The sequence below is a fragment of the Jaculus jaculus genome, chromosome 1 (genome assembly GCF_020740685.1).
Source record: "Jaculus jaculus isolate mJacJac1 chromosome 1, mJacJac1.mat.Y.cur, whole genome shotgun sequence".
NCBI lineage: Eukaryota > Metazoa > Chordata > Mammalia > Rodentia > Dipodidae > Jaculus > Jaculus jaculus.
Window position 1 is genome coordinate 203,151,292 of NC_059102.1, and position 17,095 is coordinate 203,168,386.

At 39.1% G+C, this 17,095-nt stretch overlaps 1 protein-coding gene across 1 annotated transcript in view; it reads left to right on the forward strand.

Moving 5' to 3' along the window:
* Trappc11 (trafficking protein particle complex subunit 11) overlaps positions 1–17,095 on the forward strand; it is a 51,625-nt gene that overhangs the window by 1,399 nt on the left and 33,131 nt on the right. The window contains exons 2-7 of the mRNA XM_045160604.1: positions 5,790–6,014; positions 8,719–8,888; positions 10,372–10,442; positions 11,608–11,722; positions 15,063–15,162; positions 15,509–15,582. Of these exons, the coding sequence (XP_045016539.1) occupies positions 5,811–6,014; positions 8,719–8,888; positions 10,372–10,442; positions 11,608–11,722; positions 15,063–15,162; positions 15,509–15,582 (734 nt within the window). The 5' untranslated portion in view covers positions 5,790–5,810. The remainder of the gene's footprint in view (positions 1–5,789; positions 6,015–8,718; positions 8,889–10,371; positions 10,443–11,607; positions 11,723–15,062; positions 15,163–15,508; positions 15,583–17,095) is intronic.

A 17,095-nucleotide genomic window follows, 5' to 3' on the forward strand; every position in this document is an offset into this window, starting at 1 on the left:
TTATTTATTTATTTGAGAGAGAGAGTGAGTGTATGGGCACATAGGGCCTTCTGCCACTGCAAACTCCAGATGTATACACCACTTTGTGCATCTGACTTTAATGGGGAATTGAACCCAGACTGACAAGCTTTGCAAGCAAGCACCTTTCACCACTGAGCCATCTCCCCAGCCCAAACCTGGCTTCTTTATTCACTTTCTAATGTGATTGCTAGGATATTTTAAATCATCTATGTGGCTCAATATTTCTCTTGGGCAGTATGAATTTAAAGCTTTACAAGTAATTTCTAGTTCCCATAATTCCCACTCTATATTCAGCTATTTCTTTTGAACCTCGAAGATTGTTTGGGGAAATGGGCCTTTACAGCCTGTGGTGGTTTGAATCGGGTGTTCCCCATAAACTTAAGTGTTCTGATGGTAATTTGGGAATTAAAACCTCATAGAGGCAATGTATTGTTGGGGGCAGGCATATGGGTGTTATATCCAGCTTCCTCTTGCCAGTGCTTTGCACTGTCTTCTGTTCCTGTTGTCCACCTGATGTTGGCCAGGAGGTGATGTCCACCCTCTGCTCATGCCATCATTTTCCATGCTATAATGGAGCTTCCTTCGAGTCTGTTAGCCAAAATAAACCCTTTTCACCTACAATCTGCTCTCGGTCAGGTGCTTTCTGCCAGTAATGTGAAACTGACTACAAAAGTAATATTGGTACCAGAGGACTGGGTTTGTTGCTGCTTGAAACCTGATTGTGTGGCTTTTGGCCCTTTGGAGCTGATTTTCTAGAGAAATGTGGAAGTATTTGAAATCTTGGCCTAAGAGATACCTTACAGTGATGTAAGTACAACTTAATGTACTATTCTGGTCAGAGTTTAATATCTAAATGCAGTAAGAACTGTGGACTGTGAGGTTTGGTTTATAAGAAAGAACTTTTAGGGACTGGCTAGAAGCAGTTTGTGTGAGAGGCTTGCTGTTATGCCTGTGTCCTGAGAACTTATGCAGGGTTGCATTGCATAAAATCTTTAGGCTGAAACTTCTGCCCATTCAGCTGCAATTGTTTGAGAGATTACAACCATTGAGATTGGATCAGTTTATCTGTATTGGGACTGCAGGAAGACTGCAGACTCTTTTGAAGGGTTCTGAATTCTGAAGGCGTGTCCTGTTCTTCAAAGTCAGCTTTATCCCCATCCCCTGGATTAACAAATTGTCAGTCTACCTCATATTATGGAGTATAACAAATGCAAGAAAGAGAGGGTCACTGAATTTGTAACAAGGTTTTGTATTTTGGAAATGGCCATAGGCAGTTTGAAGCAGGCTTGTTGAATTACCTGCATGGTGACCCTATGAAGACAAGAGGATGAACCATGGGTTGCAGCAGAGACCCAATGGAGATGCCAGGGCTATGGGATGGCTGCCAAGAAGAGCTGCCAGCACTTGAAGTTTTTTAGGACTATGAGTAGCCTAGCTGGAGGGGTGGAATTGGATCTCTAGAGTTGTTGCACTTGGAGCTACAGTTTGATGTTTGTCCTGTGTGGTGGAGTGATTCAAGTGTTCCCCATAAACTTAGGTGTTCTGAATGCTAGTATCCCAGCTGATGGAGATTTGGGAATTAACGTCTCCTGGAGGGCGTGTATTGTTGGGGGGCGGACTTACGGGTGTTATAGCCAGTTCCTCCTTGCTGGTGTTTGGCACACTCTCCTGTTTCTGTTGTCCACCTAATGTAGGCCAGGAAGTGATGTTCACCCTCTGCTAATGCTATCGTTTTCCCCTGCCATTATGGAGCTTTCCCTCGAGTCTGTAAGCCAAAATAAACCTCTTTTCCCCACAAGCTGCTCTTGGTCGGGAAATTTCCACCAGCAATGCGAACCTACCTGACTGCAATACTCTGTTTAAATTTTGTATTGGTTGAATGTTTCTTTGCTGTGCCCAGTGCCATCTTTTGCAGGGTAAATATTCTGTGCCATTATGGTTTATTTATTTTTTGGTTTATTTTTATTTGTTTATTTGAAAGTAACAGAGAAAGAGGCAGATAGAGATAGAGAGAATGGGCGCGCCAGGGCCTCCAGCCACTGCAAACGAACTCCAGAGTGCGCCCCCTGGTGCATCTGGCTAACATGGGTCCTGGGGAATCGAGCCTCGAACCGGTGTCCTTAGGCTTCACAGGCAAGCGCTTAATTGCTAAGCCATCTCTCCAGCCCTGGATTTTTTTTTTTTTTAATTTGGTATTATGCCTCAGTTAAAAGACCTTGGACTATGGGGATGTTTGAACATTGTGGAAATTGATAAAAACTATGGAGACTTTTAAAGTTGGGCTGAATGCATTGCATTTTACATCATGGATGGTTCTGTTTCTGAGGGCCAGGGGTGGAATATATTGGTTTGATTCAGGTGTCCCCCATAAACTTAGGTGTTCTGAATGCTTGGTCCCAGCTAATGGCAGTTTGGGACTTGGATCCTCCTGGAGGCAGTGTATTGTTGGGGGCGGGCTAATGGGTGTTATAGCCAGCTTCCTCTTGCCTGTTGTTGGCCCTCTATTCTGTTCCTGTTGTCCATCTGATGTTGCCTAGGAGGTGATGTTCACCCTCTGCTCATGTCATCGTTTTCCTCTACCATCATGGAGCTTCCCCTTGAGTCTGTAAGCCAAAATAAATCCCCTTTTTCCCCCACAAGCTGCTTTTGGTCAGGAGTTTTCTGCTAGCAATACAAACCTGACTGCAACAGATCCGTAGTCTAAACTGTTTGATATTAAGCAAAAATATCCATACTGTATTTGACTATCTTTCTCCGATTATTTTTTTGCACGTGTGTGTGATATATGCACATATTTGTGCCCTTGTGGAACTCCAGAAGCTCGCCTGTGACAGGGGATCCTTTGCCTGTGGTGGCCATAATGGAACATCCAGTGTCCTCCTCTTTCTTCCAACTGGTCTTGTTTTTGAGTAGCACTCTCTTACTGTGTCCTGAGTTTTCTGGGCTCTGGTCTCTCAGCTTTCTGCTTCCTTGTAAAACTGGGGTTGTAGGAGTATGTGGCTGTGCCCAGCTGTTTAACATGAGATCTGGAAATCTAAACTTGGGCAGTCTTGGGCCCCTCAGGCTCGTACAGGATGTATACCTTGCTCCCCCTTAAATTTTTATCCCAAATTCCCCTTTCGCTAGCTAGATTATTTCCTATTTTCATTCTAAATTTCCTAGAGTTAGTATTTTTCTTTCTTTGCCCTCATAGCTTAATACTGTAGTAAAATATAAACAGGTGTAGAAATTTATATTGTAGATAGATATATATCATTTTTGGCAAGCTTTCCAGTCACTTTCAATACTTGCTGTTTCTTAAGTACTTAAGTATCAGGAACCTAATGATCTTTACTAAATTAACCTTTCAGTTAGAAATACCACGACTTAGGATCAAGTGATAGCAAAAGTATGTCTGTTTTTCCCAAAGATTACATTGTGTTTTGTATAATGTACTGATGGAGATCACCTTTTTAAAAAAATTTTTTTTGTTATTTTTATTTGAGAGTGACAGAGAGAGGAAGAGGAAGAGAGAGAGAGAGAGAGAGGGAGGGAGGGAGGGAGAGAGAGAGAGAGAGAGAGAGAGAGAAAGAAAGAGAGAGAGAGAGAATGTGCGCGCCAGGGCCTCCAGCCACTGCAGACGAACTCCAGACATGTGTGCCCCATTGTGCATCTGGCTAAGGTGGGTCCTGGGGAATTGAGCCTCAAATCGAGGTCCTTAGGCTTCACAGGCAAGCGCTTAACCGCTAAGCCAGGAGATCACCTTTTTGTGTGGGTGTACATTTGTTGGATGTGTGTGATGTTTCTGGGGGGACTTGCACATGCCATGGTGCACATAGAGATCTTAGGACAATCCCAACTCCACTCCATTGCTGTAGGCATGTTAGGATTACAGATGTATGCTCCACTTTGTACCAGGCTTTGCATGAGTGCTGGGGAATTGGTTGGCAGTGGCATTCTTGCAAGCAAGTGCCATTAGCTGCTGAGACATCTCCCCAGACCCAGAGATCATCTGTTTTTTTCTTTTTTTTTTTTTTTTATTTGAAAGTGACAGACACAGAGAGAAAGACAGATACAGGGGGAGAGAGAGAATGGGCGCGCCAGGGCTTCCAGCCTCTGCAAACGAACTCCAGATGCGTGCGCCCTCTTGTGCATCTGGCTAACGTGGGACCTGGGGAACCGAGCCTCGAACCGGGGTCCTTAGGCTTCACAGGCAAGCGCTTAACCGCTAAGCCATCTCTCCAGCCCTGTTTTTTTTTTTTTTTTTTTTTTGAGGTAGGGTCTCACCCTACCGCAGGCTGACCTGGAATTCACTCTGTATCTCAGTGTGGTTTTGAACTAATGGCGATCCTCCTATCTCCGCCTCCTGAGTGCTAGGTTAAAGGCGTGCCCCACCATGCCCATTCAAAGATCACCTCTTAAAAGAAGCATATGCTAAATCCTTATGGAAATAATTATTTAAAAATATAATAGATTCTGTTGGGACATTTTAATATAATTGTACTTCTAAAGCCAGTGCATGCTTGCATTTATTTGGACTTAGCTAAACATGACAACCTATTTTTCATTTATTATTAGTGTTTCTCTTACAGATTTCTTTTAACTTATATTGTTTATAGTGAGAAAATAGCTATTTAGGTAATACATTACTTTAAATAATAACCAGACTTTGGTAAACTAGGTATTAGCAATTCCAGGGGAGTAAGAGGCAATTGTATTTATATACATCAGTCAATAATTATTGTTGTTTTATTATTTATGGTTGAAGTAGGGCATATAACTTTATTTTTTCTGTATTATTTAAAAATCTTTCAGTTTTTTGAGGTAGAGCCTCGCTCCAGCCCATGCTGACCTGAAATTCACTCTGTAGTCTCAGACCAGACTGGCCTCAAATTCACAGTGATCCTCCTACCTCAGCTTCCATAGTGCTAGGATTAAAGGCACATGCCATCACACCTGGCTTTTTAAAACACACACACACACACACACACACACACACACACACACACACACATTTATTTATTTGCAAGCAGGAAGAGTGAGTGTGAATGAGCACACCAGGGTTTCCAGTCACTGCAAGTGAACTCCAGGTGCATGCACCACTTTGTTCATGTGGTTTTACATGGGCAGTTGAATCCAGGTCATCACCTTTTGCAAGAAAATCCCTTTAATGGCTGAGCCACCTCTCCAGCCCTTGTATTTATTGATTTGTTTTTTTTTTTTTTTTGTTTTTTTGAGGCAGGGTCTCACTCTAGTACAGGCTGACCTGGAATTCATTCTGTATTCTCAGGGTGGCTTTGAACTCACAGTGATCATCCTTCCTCTGCCTCCCGAGAGCTGCAATTAAAGGTGTGCACCATGCCCAGCCTCTGTATTTATTTTTTTGAGACCATGTCTTACTGTGTCACACCAGGCTCCCTTTAACTCTTGATCCTTCTGCATCAGTCTTCTGAGTTCTGAGATTGCAGGTATGTGCCACCATACCTACCTAGACCTGTTTTAATTTCATCACATACCTACTTCCTCTGTCTGTTGATCCCAAACTCTGGTGTAAATTTTTGAAAGATTTGTTTAAAAGTTGACTACAGTGTCCTTTTTGAAGGATTAATTTTATAAAAAATAATGTAATAATTTTAATAAGTAACTCAGGAATTAACAAGTTTCACTTCTGTTTATTTGCTTGATATTGTAAACTCATTCAAAGTCTTTTGCCTTTTAAAAATATTTATGTGTTAGATATGAATGTTGGTTTTTAAAACTAATTATGAATGTCAACATTTGTATTTCAGATTTTTTGTGACTCCTTCAACATGAGCCCCACACAGTGGGACTTCCCAGTGGAATTATGTTGTCGGCCTATGGCTTTTGTTACACTTACGGGCCTAGATGTAGTTTATAATGCTGTCCATCGAGCAGTCTGGGATGCTTTCTGTGCTAATCGGAGAGCTGATCGGGTACCAATTTCTTTCAAGGTGCTCCCAGGTGACCATGAATATCCTAAATGTAGACCTAAGGTAATGGCATTTGGATTGAATGCATTCATTCACAATTTCAATCTTAATCTCCTTTTTCTGTCTGTCTCTCTCCCTACACATATGTGTGTATCTTTTTTTGTTACCATGTATATGCTGGAAAACTCAGTTGTTCAAGGCAGAAGTTATAATGGTACATAAAGGACATTTTAATATACTATGTAATATACACATATTTAATAACAATTATTTTATATTTATATTTTGTTTATATTTATAATAGATTATATATTTTTATATTATATATTTGTATATATATGTATAATAGTATATATGTTATATATGTTTATTATTATATTTATGATATCAGTGGAATAATTACTTAAAAATGCTTTATAGGGGCTGAAGAGGTGGCTTAGTGGTTAAGGCATTTGCCAGTGAAGCCTAAGGACCCATGTTCAATTCCCCAGTATCCACATAAGCCAGATAGATACATATGGTGGCGCATGTGTCTGGAGTTAGTTTGCAGTGGCTGGAGGCTCTAGTGTGCCCATTCTCTCTCTGCCTCTTTCTCCCTTACTCCTTCTTCCCTCTCTCTCAAATAAGATAAAATAAAAAGTTTTCATCATGTAAGCCTATATTTTCTTTTGCATTAAAAAACCCACATGTCGGGCTTGGGAAATGGCTTAGCTGTTAAGGCATTTGCCTACAAAGCCGAAGACCCTGATTCGATTCCCCAGGACCTACGTAAGCCGGATGCACATGTGTCTGGAGTTTATTTGCAGTGGCTAGAGGCCCTGGCATGCTCACTTTCTTTCTCTCTGTCTGCTTGTTCATCTCTCTCTCTCTCTCTCTCAAATAAATACATTAAAAGAAATCAATGAACAAAACCCACATGTTTCTATAGCTAACAAACTCTTAAAAGGAGGGTCTCACATTCACCATTCATCTTTCATTATTGTAGAATCAGTAATCTTTGAAGTTTAGCTTAATTTCACATGTTGTTTGATCACTTGCCTTGTGCTAAGTAATTGGAATTGTGCAGTAAGCTGGTGATAGAAATTTACATTAGACACTACCTCTGTCTTTGGGGAGTTATATATAAACCAAAAGTACCCAATGTTGAATAAAGAAAGCATTGATTTGAAAACTGACTTTTAAGGTGAACACTGGGCTCTTATTTGCCCTTAAAAATAGTAATTATGATGGTGGTCTATATGAAGTTTATGTTTTATGCAATTCATGTATATTGATTTACATGTTGTGATCATAATTTCATGAGATTGGCCTGAAAATTGACAGGAGGCATCAGTGAAATTACATCCCGCACTATTTGTGTATGTATATTTGCTTTGGAGTAGTGTTTTTGGCCAGTTGGTCATCGTCACATAGGGTGCTTTATAAAAATGTAGTTCTAGGCTCAGACTTTGGGAAGGTAGGACCAAAACAGGACTTGGTCACCAGCTGGATGTTGTATTCATGTTTGAGAACACATTGGAAACTTCATCTCACACACCCATATCTGGAAACTGTGCATGTTGTAAAAGCTCATACTTAGTGTGTAAATAATAGCACCTCTGGTCTTGAGCATTAAACACCCCCCCCCAATGTAAAGGTCCCAGATAACCAACTCCCATTTCCCTTAATTTTCCATTTCATAATGCTTTCATTCCTACTATGGTCCTTTTTTGAGTCAAACTTTCTTTGTGTTGCGTTCTTTACTTATCCTTTCTTACCTTAAGTAACATTGGATCAGCATGAGTTGGATTAGTCTGTTTCAATACAGGTGATTTGGAGCCTCAGCTGTGTCGTCAGAGCTGATATGCAAAGTGGCCATATCCTTTCTTCACTGAAAGGCATGTATTGTCATCACTCAGAGTGATTGTTGCTACTCCTCTATAGTTAAGAATTCTTTTTCAGTTTTCACTTTTGCCCACAGTAGGTAAAATCTTGTCATGGCAAATGAAGCCATATTGGATTTTATACTATTTTGTTATTTTATAAGAACAGGAATGGGCATAGTGAAGAATGGGAGCAGATTTAGTTGGAAAAAGGCTGAGTACCTTTTTACAGGATATCTGAGGTCTTTGCATTACTAGGGATTCTTTGGCTTTGGTTCTTTCTTAAAAGGGAAGTACAGTTTTCTAGGGTTGCAAGTCTACATCTGACACTTGTAACGCTTTTTTTTTTTAATATTATATATTTATGAGAGAGAGAGGTAGGGAGGGGGAGTGAGAGGGTATGCCAGGGCCTCCAATCACTGCAAATGAACTCCATATGCATGTGCCACTTTGTACATCTGGTTTACATGGGTACTGGAGAATTGAACCTGGGTCCTTCAGTTTTGCAGGCAAGCACCTTAACTGTTAAGCCATTTCTCTAACCCCTGACACTTGTAACTCTTATTTTAATTTTTTCTTTTCTTTTCTTTTCTTTTTTTTGTTTTTGTTTTTGTTTTTGTTTTTGTTTTTGTTTTTGTTTTTGTTTTTGTTTTTTGAAGTAGGGTCTCGCTCTAGTCCAGGCTGACCTGGAATTCACTATATAGTCTCAGGATGGCCTTGAACTCACAGCATTCCTCCTACCTATGCCTCCCAAGTGCTTGGATTAAAAGTGTGTGACACCACACCTGGCTTCTTATTGTAATTTTTGAAGGCCTAAATTTCCAGAGTTAGGAAATGGGTGATGTATATATTGAATGAAACAAGTGCTCATAAAGTACCTGGCACTCCATGGTTTCTGTTTGCAGAGAACTTCATATGAATGGTACATCCCTAAGGGGATCTTAAAGACTGGCTGGATGAATAAGCATCTGAATCTGGTGCCAGCCCTGGTGGTTGTGTTCTATGAACTGGACTGGGATGAGCCTCAGTGGAAAGAAAAGCAGTCTGAGTGTGCGACCAGAGTGGAAATTGTCAGGTATGAGATCTGGCAAGTTGCCACAGTAGGTTGCAGGTGTCATTTGTTTTCTTCTTATTGCTGCAATACAAGGGTTTGAGCACAAGGTCTTGTATATATGTGATAAGTGCTGCGACCATGAGCTACATATCCAGCCCCATATCTCCAGCCCCATTTAAATTTTATTGAAAGCAACTGAATATGATGGTCACTTTGGGGATTATTGTTCTCCACTGAAACTTACTCAGCTTCTAATAAGTAATATAAATATTAACTCTATACAATCCTAGGATATGGGAAGAAATTTAGAAGATAAATTGGTCTGAATTTCCAAATGTTTCTTCTTTTATTTATAGTCTTTTTTTTTTGCACATATGTGGTATACATGCATGTGTATGTCTGTAGGCACAAAATGTGAGCATGTATTTGTGAAGGCCAGAAGTTGATGTGGGGCATCTTCCATGATTGCTTCCCACTTTATTTACTAAGGCAATCTCTCACTTGAACCCAACCAAGCCTTGATTATTTGGCTAGTGTAGCTGGCCAGCTTGCTCCACGGAATCCCTTGTCTATTTCCAAGTGCTGGGATTACAAGGGGCTGCCATGCCACTCAGCATTTATGTGGGCACTGGGGATTTGAACTCTGGTCCTCACACTTGATGGCAAGCACATTATCCATTGAGCCGTCTCCCCAGCCTGCACATTTATAAGATCTTTTAGAGATAGGAATTTACTGTTTGACTCCATGAGGCACTTTTGCTTTACTACTGTAGTTTTAAGATAGTTCTTTTGGGTGACTAATGTACCATTGTAAAGAGTTGAGCTGTATTATGATGTTTACACTGAATGTGTGTTCCGCTGTCATGTGAGCATATGGATGGTGTGGGGGGTCATGTTCTTCACTGTCCACATTGGAGACTGGGCCTCCCTTGTCTGCTGCTGCGAGCTTTGGGGTTCTCCTGACTCGCATTACTGTAGGTATTTTGGGATTACAGACATGCCACTTATGTCTGGCTTTACATGGGTTCTTGGGATCTGAACTCCGGTTGTCAGGCTTATGCAGCAAATTCTTTTAACTACTACTCTCCTCAGCACCCCTAAACTTTCTTTTAAAGCAGATTTTTATAAGGATTATAAGCTTGGTGTACAATTGTATTTTTTAAATCAAAGTTATTAGCTGGGCATAGTGGCACACGCATTTAATCCCAGCACTCAGGAGTCACAGGTAGGAGTATTGCCTTGACTTCAAGGCCATTCTGAGACTACATAGTGAATTCAAGGTCAGCCTGGAGTAGAGTGAGACTCTACCTTGAAAAGCCAAAAAATGAAGTTATTACGGTATATATACTCTTCATGTGTAGAAAAAAGATTTACTCTGATCTTGATCTTTTCCGTTGAAGCTGATCTTCAGTTGAGTTATCAAGCTTGTGTTTTATGTGAACCCTGGAATAATTTAGCTAAAACAAGTTATTTATGTTATGAATTATATTGTTTTCTATTGCAGGCAAAGTTTACAAGGAAGAAACACAAAAGTTGCAGTGGTTCTGATTCAGAAGAAAACCCCCTTGCCTCCAGGTATCGAAAGGTTGTTTTAATTGCATTATGGCCCCAATGTTTATACCAGGAGGTAGATTTTTTATCTTTTTTTTTTTGGTTTTCAAGGTAGGGTCTCACTCTAGCCTAGGTTGACTACCTGGAAATAACTATGTGGTTTCAGGCTGGCCTTGAACTCACAGCAATCCTCCTACCTCTGCCTCCTTAGTTCTGAGTTTAAAGATTTGTGCCACCACACCTACCCAATAGGTAGATTTTTTTTTTTAATGTTTAAATCCTTTAAACATTCACTTTGGGAGATGATAGTGTGCTGTTTTTATTTATTTATTTATTTGAGAGAGAGAGAGAATGGGCAGGCCAGGGCCTCCAGCCACTGCAAACAAACTCCAGACACATGTGCATGTGCTCTCTTGTGCATCTGGCTTATGTGGGTTCCAGGGAATTGAATCAGGGTCTTTTGGCTTTGCAGGCAAATCCCTTAACTGCTAAGCCATTTCCCTAGCCCAGTGTGCTAAGTTTAAAAAGCACCAGCAACACATGAACAAACACTTATTGTAAATAATTAAAAATTACAACATTCACTAGTTTTGAGTCCTGCTCTTCCATTTCTACTTAGCACCCCACATAGACTACTATCAGTTAACAAAACATTAATTCAGTTGCTTTTCAGAAAGTATATTGTTTAGTTGTCTGATTCTAGTTGAAATTTATTCTTACGCATGTAAAAATACTATATGATTTGCAGTTTCCTCCAGGAAAATGTTTTTATTTTAAATGATTGTTTCTTTTACTTTCTAAAAGTTTTGTGAGCCAGAGTAAGTTTTTTTTTAATTTTTAATTTTTTTATTAAAGTTTTTTTTGCATGTTAATACTTGTAGCAGCTTAAATGGTTTTGACTACTTCTTTAATGAATTATTGCTTCCATTTTTATTTATGGATTTAAAAATAGGTATCAGATGTGATTTTTGGCATTATTTGGCCTGTCTGTCCTGGCTCTGTAAAAAGTTCCACTTTTTTTTTTCCTAATGAGTAGCCTCAAAACCCTAAGCTGTCAAAGGAGCCCCAGAGGTCTTACTACCATGGTAAAAAGTGGTTAAGGATTTTATTCCTAATTCCAAATTTGAAGAATATTAATATCAGAGATAAAGTTATTTGTGTTATTTCTTTGTTTGGTTCTTATTAACAGGAGAAGATGTCATTGCTTCAGAAAGGGCCGCGGCTCTGTGCAATGTGTGTGAACTCTCAGGGAAGTCTTTGTTTGTGCTGCCCCACACTGACCACCTTGTGGGTTACATTATAAGGTGAATAATGGTCTTCTTAGTGTTTTTTTTCTTTGACCTAAGGAATTAAAAAATTTCTAGCTGAGAACTATTTTTAAAAACAAACAAACAAAACCTAGTATCATGGATCAGCTAGAGTAAATCTCCAATTGAAAAGACAGGATTAGTTAGGTTTCCTATTTTAGAACAAAGAATTTCAATGTCTTTTCCCAGAAAAAAAACATTGGTAATTTTTTTGTGTTACCTTAAAAGTGTATCAGTTGATAACCCCTTACTTCTTGACTACTTCTGCTTGTTTGTTTATTTATTGAGATTAAGGCAGATAGATAGAATGGGCATGCCAGGGCCCCTAGCCACTGTAAACAAATCCCAGATGCATGTGCAACCTTGTGCATCTGGCTTTATGTAGGTATTGGGGAATTGAACTTGGGTCTATAGACTTTGCAGGCAAGCACCTTAACCTCTAGGCCACCTCTCAAGCCCTATTAAAAATATCATTTTATTTTAGAGAAGAGATAGAAAATTAGCACGCCAGGGCCTCAGCCACTGCAATCGAACTCCAGATGCTTGCACCACCTAGTGTGCATGTGTGACCTTACACTTGCCTCACCTTTGTGCGTCTGGCTAACCAGATCTGGAGAGTAGAACATGGATACTTAGGCTTTGCAGGCAAGCACCTTAACTGCTAAGCCATCTCTCCAGCCCTCCAGCACTATTTTTTTTTAATTTTTTGTTCAATTTTATTTATTTATTTGAGAGCAACAGACAGAGAGAAAGATGGAGAGAGAGAGAGAGAGAGAGAGAGAGAGAGAGAAAGAGAAAGAAAGAGAATGAATGGGCATGCCAGGGTCTCCAGCCACTGCAAGTAAACTCTAGACATGTGTGCCCCCTTGTGCACTGTGCATCTGGCTAAAGTGGGTCCTGGGGAATCCAGCCTCAAACTGGGGTCCTTAGACTTCACAGGCAAGCGCTTAACCACCAAGCCATCTCTCCAGCCCCTACTTTTTATTTTCTTTTAAAATTTATTTTTAAGGAGAGAGAGAGAATGAAAATGAATGAATGTTGTGGAAGTTTGAATAGATGACCCCCAATATATTTAGTTTCTTTTATTAGTTTGTGTCTGTAGCCACCTAGCTGGAGGCAGTGTCACTGGGTGGATCTTAAGGTGTGGTGGTGGGTTTCACATTTCAATCTAAGGATATGCAAAGTGTGCCTAGCTGGAGTTCTTGAAGTGTGCTGTGTTATGTGGCTTTTGTCTTTTGTCTTGTGCTTTCCTCCCTCCCTCCCTCCCTCCCTCTCTCTCTCTCTCTCTCTCTCTCACTCCCCCCCCCCCTTGGTCCTGTGAAGGCAGGCCAGCTTCTTCTGCCATTATGGAACTTCCCCTGGATCTGTAAGGTTCAATAAATATCCCTTCCTCCAAAACTGTGCCCGGTCTGGAAGTTCTCAGCGAACCTGAAGCTGTCTGCTACAAATGTGTATGCCAGAGTCTCTATCTGCTGCAGATAAACTCCAAATGAATGCTCCATTTTCATACGACTTTACATGGGTACTGGAGAATTGAACCCCATTTCTAGGCTGTGCAGGCAAGTGCCTTAACTGCTAAGCAATCTCTCCAGCCCCTGTTATTTATTTTAGTTTAAAAAAAACTTTTTTTTAGAGAGAGGGAGAGACAAAGAGGCAGACAGAAAGAGAGAGAATGGGCATACAGGGCCTTTCAGCTGTTGTGAATGAACTTCAGACGCATGTGTCCCTTTGTGCACATGTGCGACATTGCACACTTGTGTCACTTTGCATCTGGCTGCGTGGGACCTGGAGATTCGAACATGCATTCTTAGGCTTTGCAGGCAAGCACCTTAACTCCTGAGCCATCTCTCCAGCCCTTAGTTTTAGTTTTTATTTGCTTATGTTTTTAAAATGGTTAGTTTTTCTCTTCCACAATAAAAATCCTGAAATAATATAGTGGTATGTGAATTAAAATTGAGGATCTTACAACACTATATCTATATGTTTCTTTGTAGCTATTTAACATGTTGCATTTAAAAGGGGCTTGGGGCTAGAGAGATGGCTTAGCAGATAAGGCACTTACCTGTGAAGTCTAAGGATCCAGATTCGATTCCCTAGTACCTGCATAAGCCAGGTGCACAAGGTGGGGCATGCATCTAGAGTTCGCTTGCAATGGCTACAGACCCTGGTGTGCCAGTTACCTCTCTCTCTTTCTTTCTCTCCCCCTCTCTCAAATAAATAAATAAATAAAATTTAAAAAGGGGAGGGTCCTAGAGAGGATTTAATTCCATATAACTAATTCTAAAAGATTTACCAGTCTACTTTACTCAAGTCTTTATGCTGCTTCTTTAGCAAATGTTTTGTCTCTGAGGACACAGCCTACTTGAAACTCAGACAAACTTATCTTTGATTCTTTTTGAGATAACTTATAACTAATTTCTTTGTTGAAAAAGACCTTTTGTTTTTTTTTCATAACTGAAGATAACTTCTAAGCATATTTCTATCTGCCATTAAATATTTCAAAGACTAATGCCTTATTGTTCTCAAGATCAATGTTTCAAGAGTAGAATCTAATTTTATTTTCAGATTTTAACACTTTTTGAACTATAATTTTGAAAATAGAATGCCAACGTAGAAAATCCAACTTTTCTGGCAAGCATGGTGATCTCTTCCTACTACCCAAGCACACAGTAGGCTGAAGCAGGTGGATCACCAGTTTATATAGATCTCTGGTCAAATTTGTCTTCTGTTTATAGGTAATCTCAGAATTATATAATGACTCAGGATTAAAATCATACAGGTGTTATTTTTACCTCAGTTGCCATTTTTGCTCCCCCCCCATCAGAAAAAATAGTGAAATCTGGGGTGGGGAGATGGCTCAGCTGTTAAAGGTCTTGTTTACAAAGCCTGTGGCTTGGGTTTCATTCTCCAGTGCACATGTAAAGCCAGATGCAGAGTGACACGTGTTTCCAGTTCGTTTGCAACAGCAGGAGGCCCTGGTGCTCATTCTCTCCTCCCTTCCATATCTCTCTCCTTACAAATAAATTTTAAAAATTAGGGGAAATCTAATTAAATATTGAATGTTTCTAGGGATGAAAATATTCTTACTCTTAAAGATTATCTAAGTTTTGTAAACTAGAAGTTACTTTTTATTAGTTACATCTTGTAAATAATTTTCAGTGGCTTTGGAGAGGTCTTAATTTTAGACTTTTTTCTAGAAATTCAGATTATATTTTGTCTCACTTTTCATCTTAATCATGAGGTAAAATAGGCATTCTCTTTACAATTTTACTTTCATTTCTCATACAATTCTTAGAACAAGTTTGGTTAAAATAACTTTAATTTTTTTTTTAAACAGACTGGAAAATGCCTTTTATGAACATGCACAGACTTACTACTATACTGAGATCAGGAGAGTGAAATCTCATAAAGAATTCTTGAATAAAACAACACACCAGGTACATTCAGAAACAACAATGAGAACATTATTCATTATGGGTTACCTTTAAAATGATTACTTTGTCTGTTATTTTGCTATTTTAAGCAGTTATAGTACCTCTAAAGTTTTTTTTTAACTTTTAAAAATGAATTTGTTTTTAAAGTAAATTCTTTGTCCCTTCAAATTTTTAAACTTTATCCTTAAAAGCTCTTGAAGATAGTCTTGTATACCGTTTTTAACTATATCCTTGTTAAAATAATTGTGAAGTTTAGTTTTAGATATTTTCCTTCATACATCATTGTCTCTTATTAAGCATCATTTTCACATTAAAAGTATTCATATAATTTTTTAATTGTTCTCTGTAGCTTTTATTTGTTAGACACCAGTTCAAAATAGCCTTCTTCAGTGAATTGAAACAAGATACACAGAATGCTTTGAAGTAAGTTTCTAACCATTTCTAGACAATATTTTTCTTATTTTTATGTTCTGAATTTTAGTCAAATTTTAATTAATTTTAACATACTTAGATTGCTTAGATTCATTTGTTTAGAATGAGTGGACATTTAAAAACTTTATTATTGGAAGCAAACTTTAGAGTGTCATTAAACTTTCCAGTATAATTTAATTAAATTTCTTGATCTAAGGAAATACAATATGATAGTCATCCTCGTCTTTTTATTTTTTTTAATATGTGTGTGTATGTGGCTTGCATGTGGGTATACAAGCTTGTATGTGTGTGTGTGTGCTCCACCATTTTTAGGCAGGGTCTCATTGCAGCCATAGCTCATTAATTGGGTTAGATAAGTTAGCCAGCAAGCCCAGCAATCTTGCCTCTCCAGCCTGGGATTCCAGCCATGTCCCACCCTTCCTGCCATTTTACGTAAGTGCTGGGGATCTGAACTCAGGTCCTCGTGCTCAAGTACTTTACCCACTGAGCCATCTTTACAACCCCTTGATTTTCACGTTTCTTACTTTCCTGTTTTCTATTCTTGAGTTAAGAGACTGATTTCCAAAGTACTATCTGAATTGAACAGTTTATTCAGTTCAACAAAGGTTTTTCTTTTTAGGTTAAAACGCTTGTTAGTAGCATCATTTTCCATTTGAAGGCTCTGTTTAGAGACTTAAAGATCAATTGTAGATGTGTTGGCAGTATTTAAACATTTTTTTTAATCAACCACAATCTTAATAAAGCATGATACCTAGTATCTTTAACACAATTTTTTAATTTTTTAAAATATTTATTTATTTATTTATTTATTTGAGAACGACAGAGAAAAAGGCAGAGAAAGAGAAAGAGAGAATGGGTGTGCCAGGACCTCCAGCCACTGCAAGCGAACTCCAGACGTTTGCGCCCCTTGTGCATCTGGCTAATGTGGGTCCTGGGGATTCAAGCCTCGAACCAGGGTCCTTAGGCTTCACAGGCAAGCGCTTAAGCGCTAAGCCATCTCTCCAGCCCTAACACGGTTTTATAGATGTACAATAGCAGTATGTAAGGGGATTTAAAAAAAAAAACAAACCAACACCACCCTCAGCCATTTGTCTGATAATTGAGGATGTAGAGTAAAATAGCAGTAATAAACAGCTGGCTTTAATGTAGTTCATTTTAATGGGTGGTATTAGATAAATGCTTTCAATTTTAGATCTGTTAAAAAATAATGTCATAAGGTTGCTTTCCTACAATGATGTCCTTCCTCACCATCCTCCTGTGTTAACTGTCCTACAGATATTTTCCCTCTTCTCTGGTCTCTACCTAAGATCAGTACTGTGCACATACTTGGGGGTAAAAAGTTGTTAACCTGTGTGCTCTGTCTTGAAATAGTCTTTGCTAATACTATGTTTGCTTGAGGAATTTATAAGATTACTGGAAAAATAAAAGTAGTAGTTGGGCCTGGTGGCATATACTTGTAATGATAGCTCTTGGGAGGCTGAAGCAGGAGGACTACAAGTTTAAG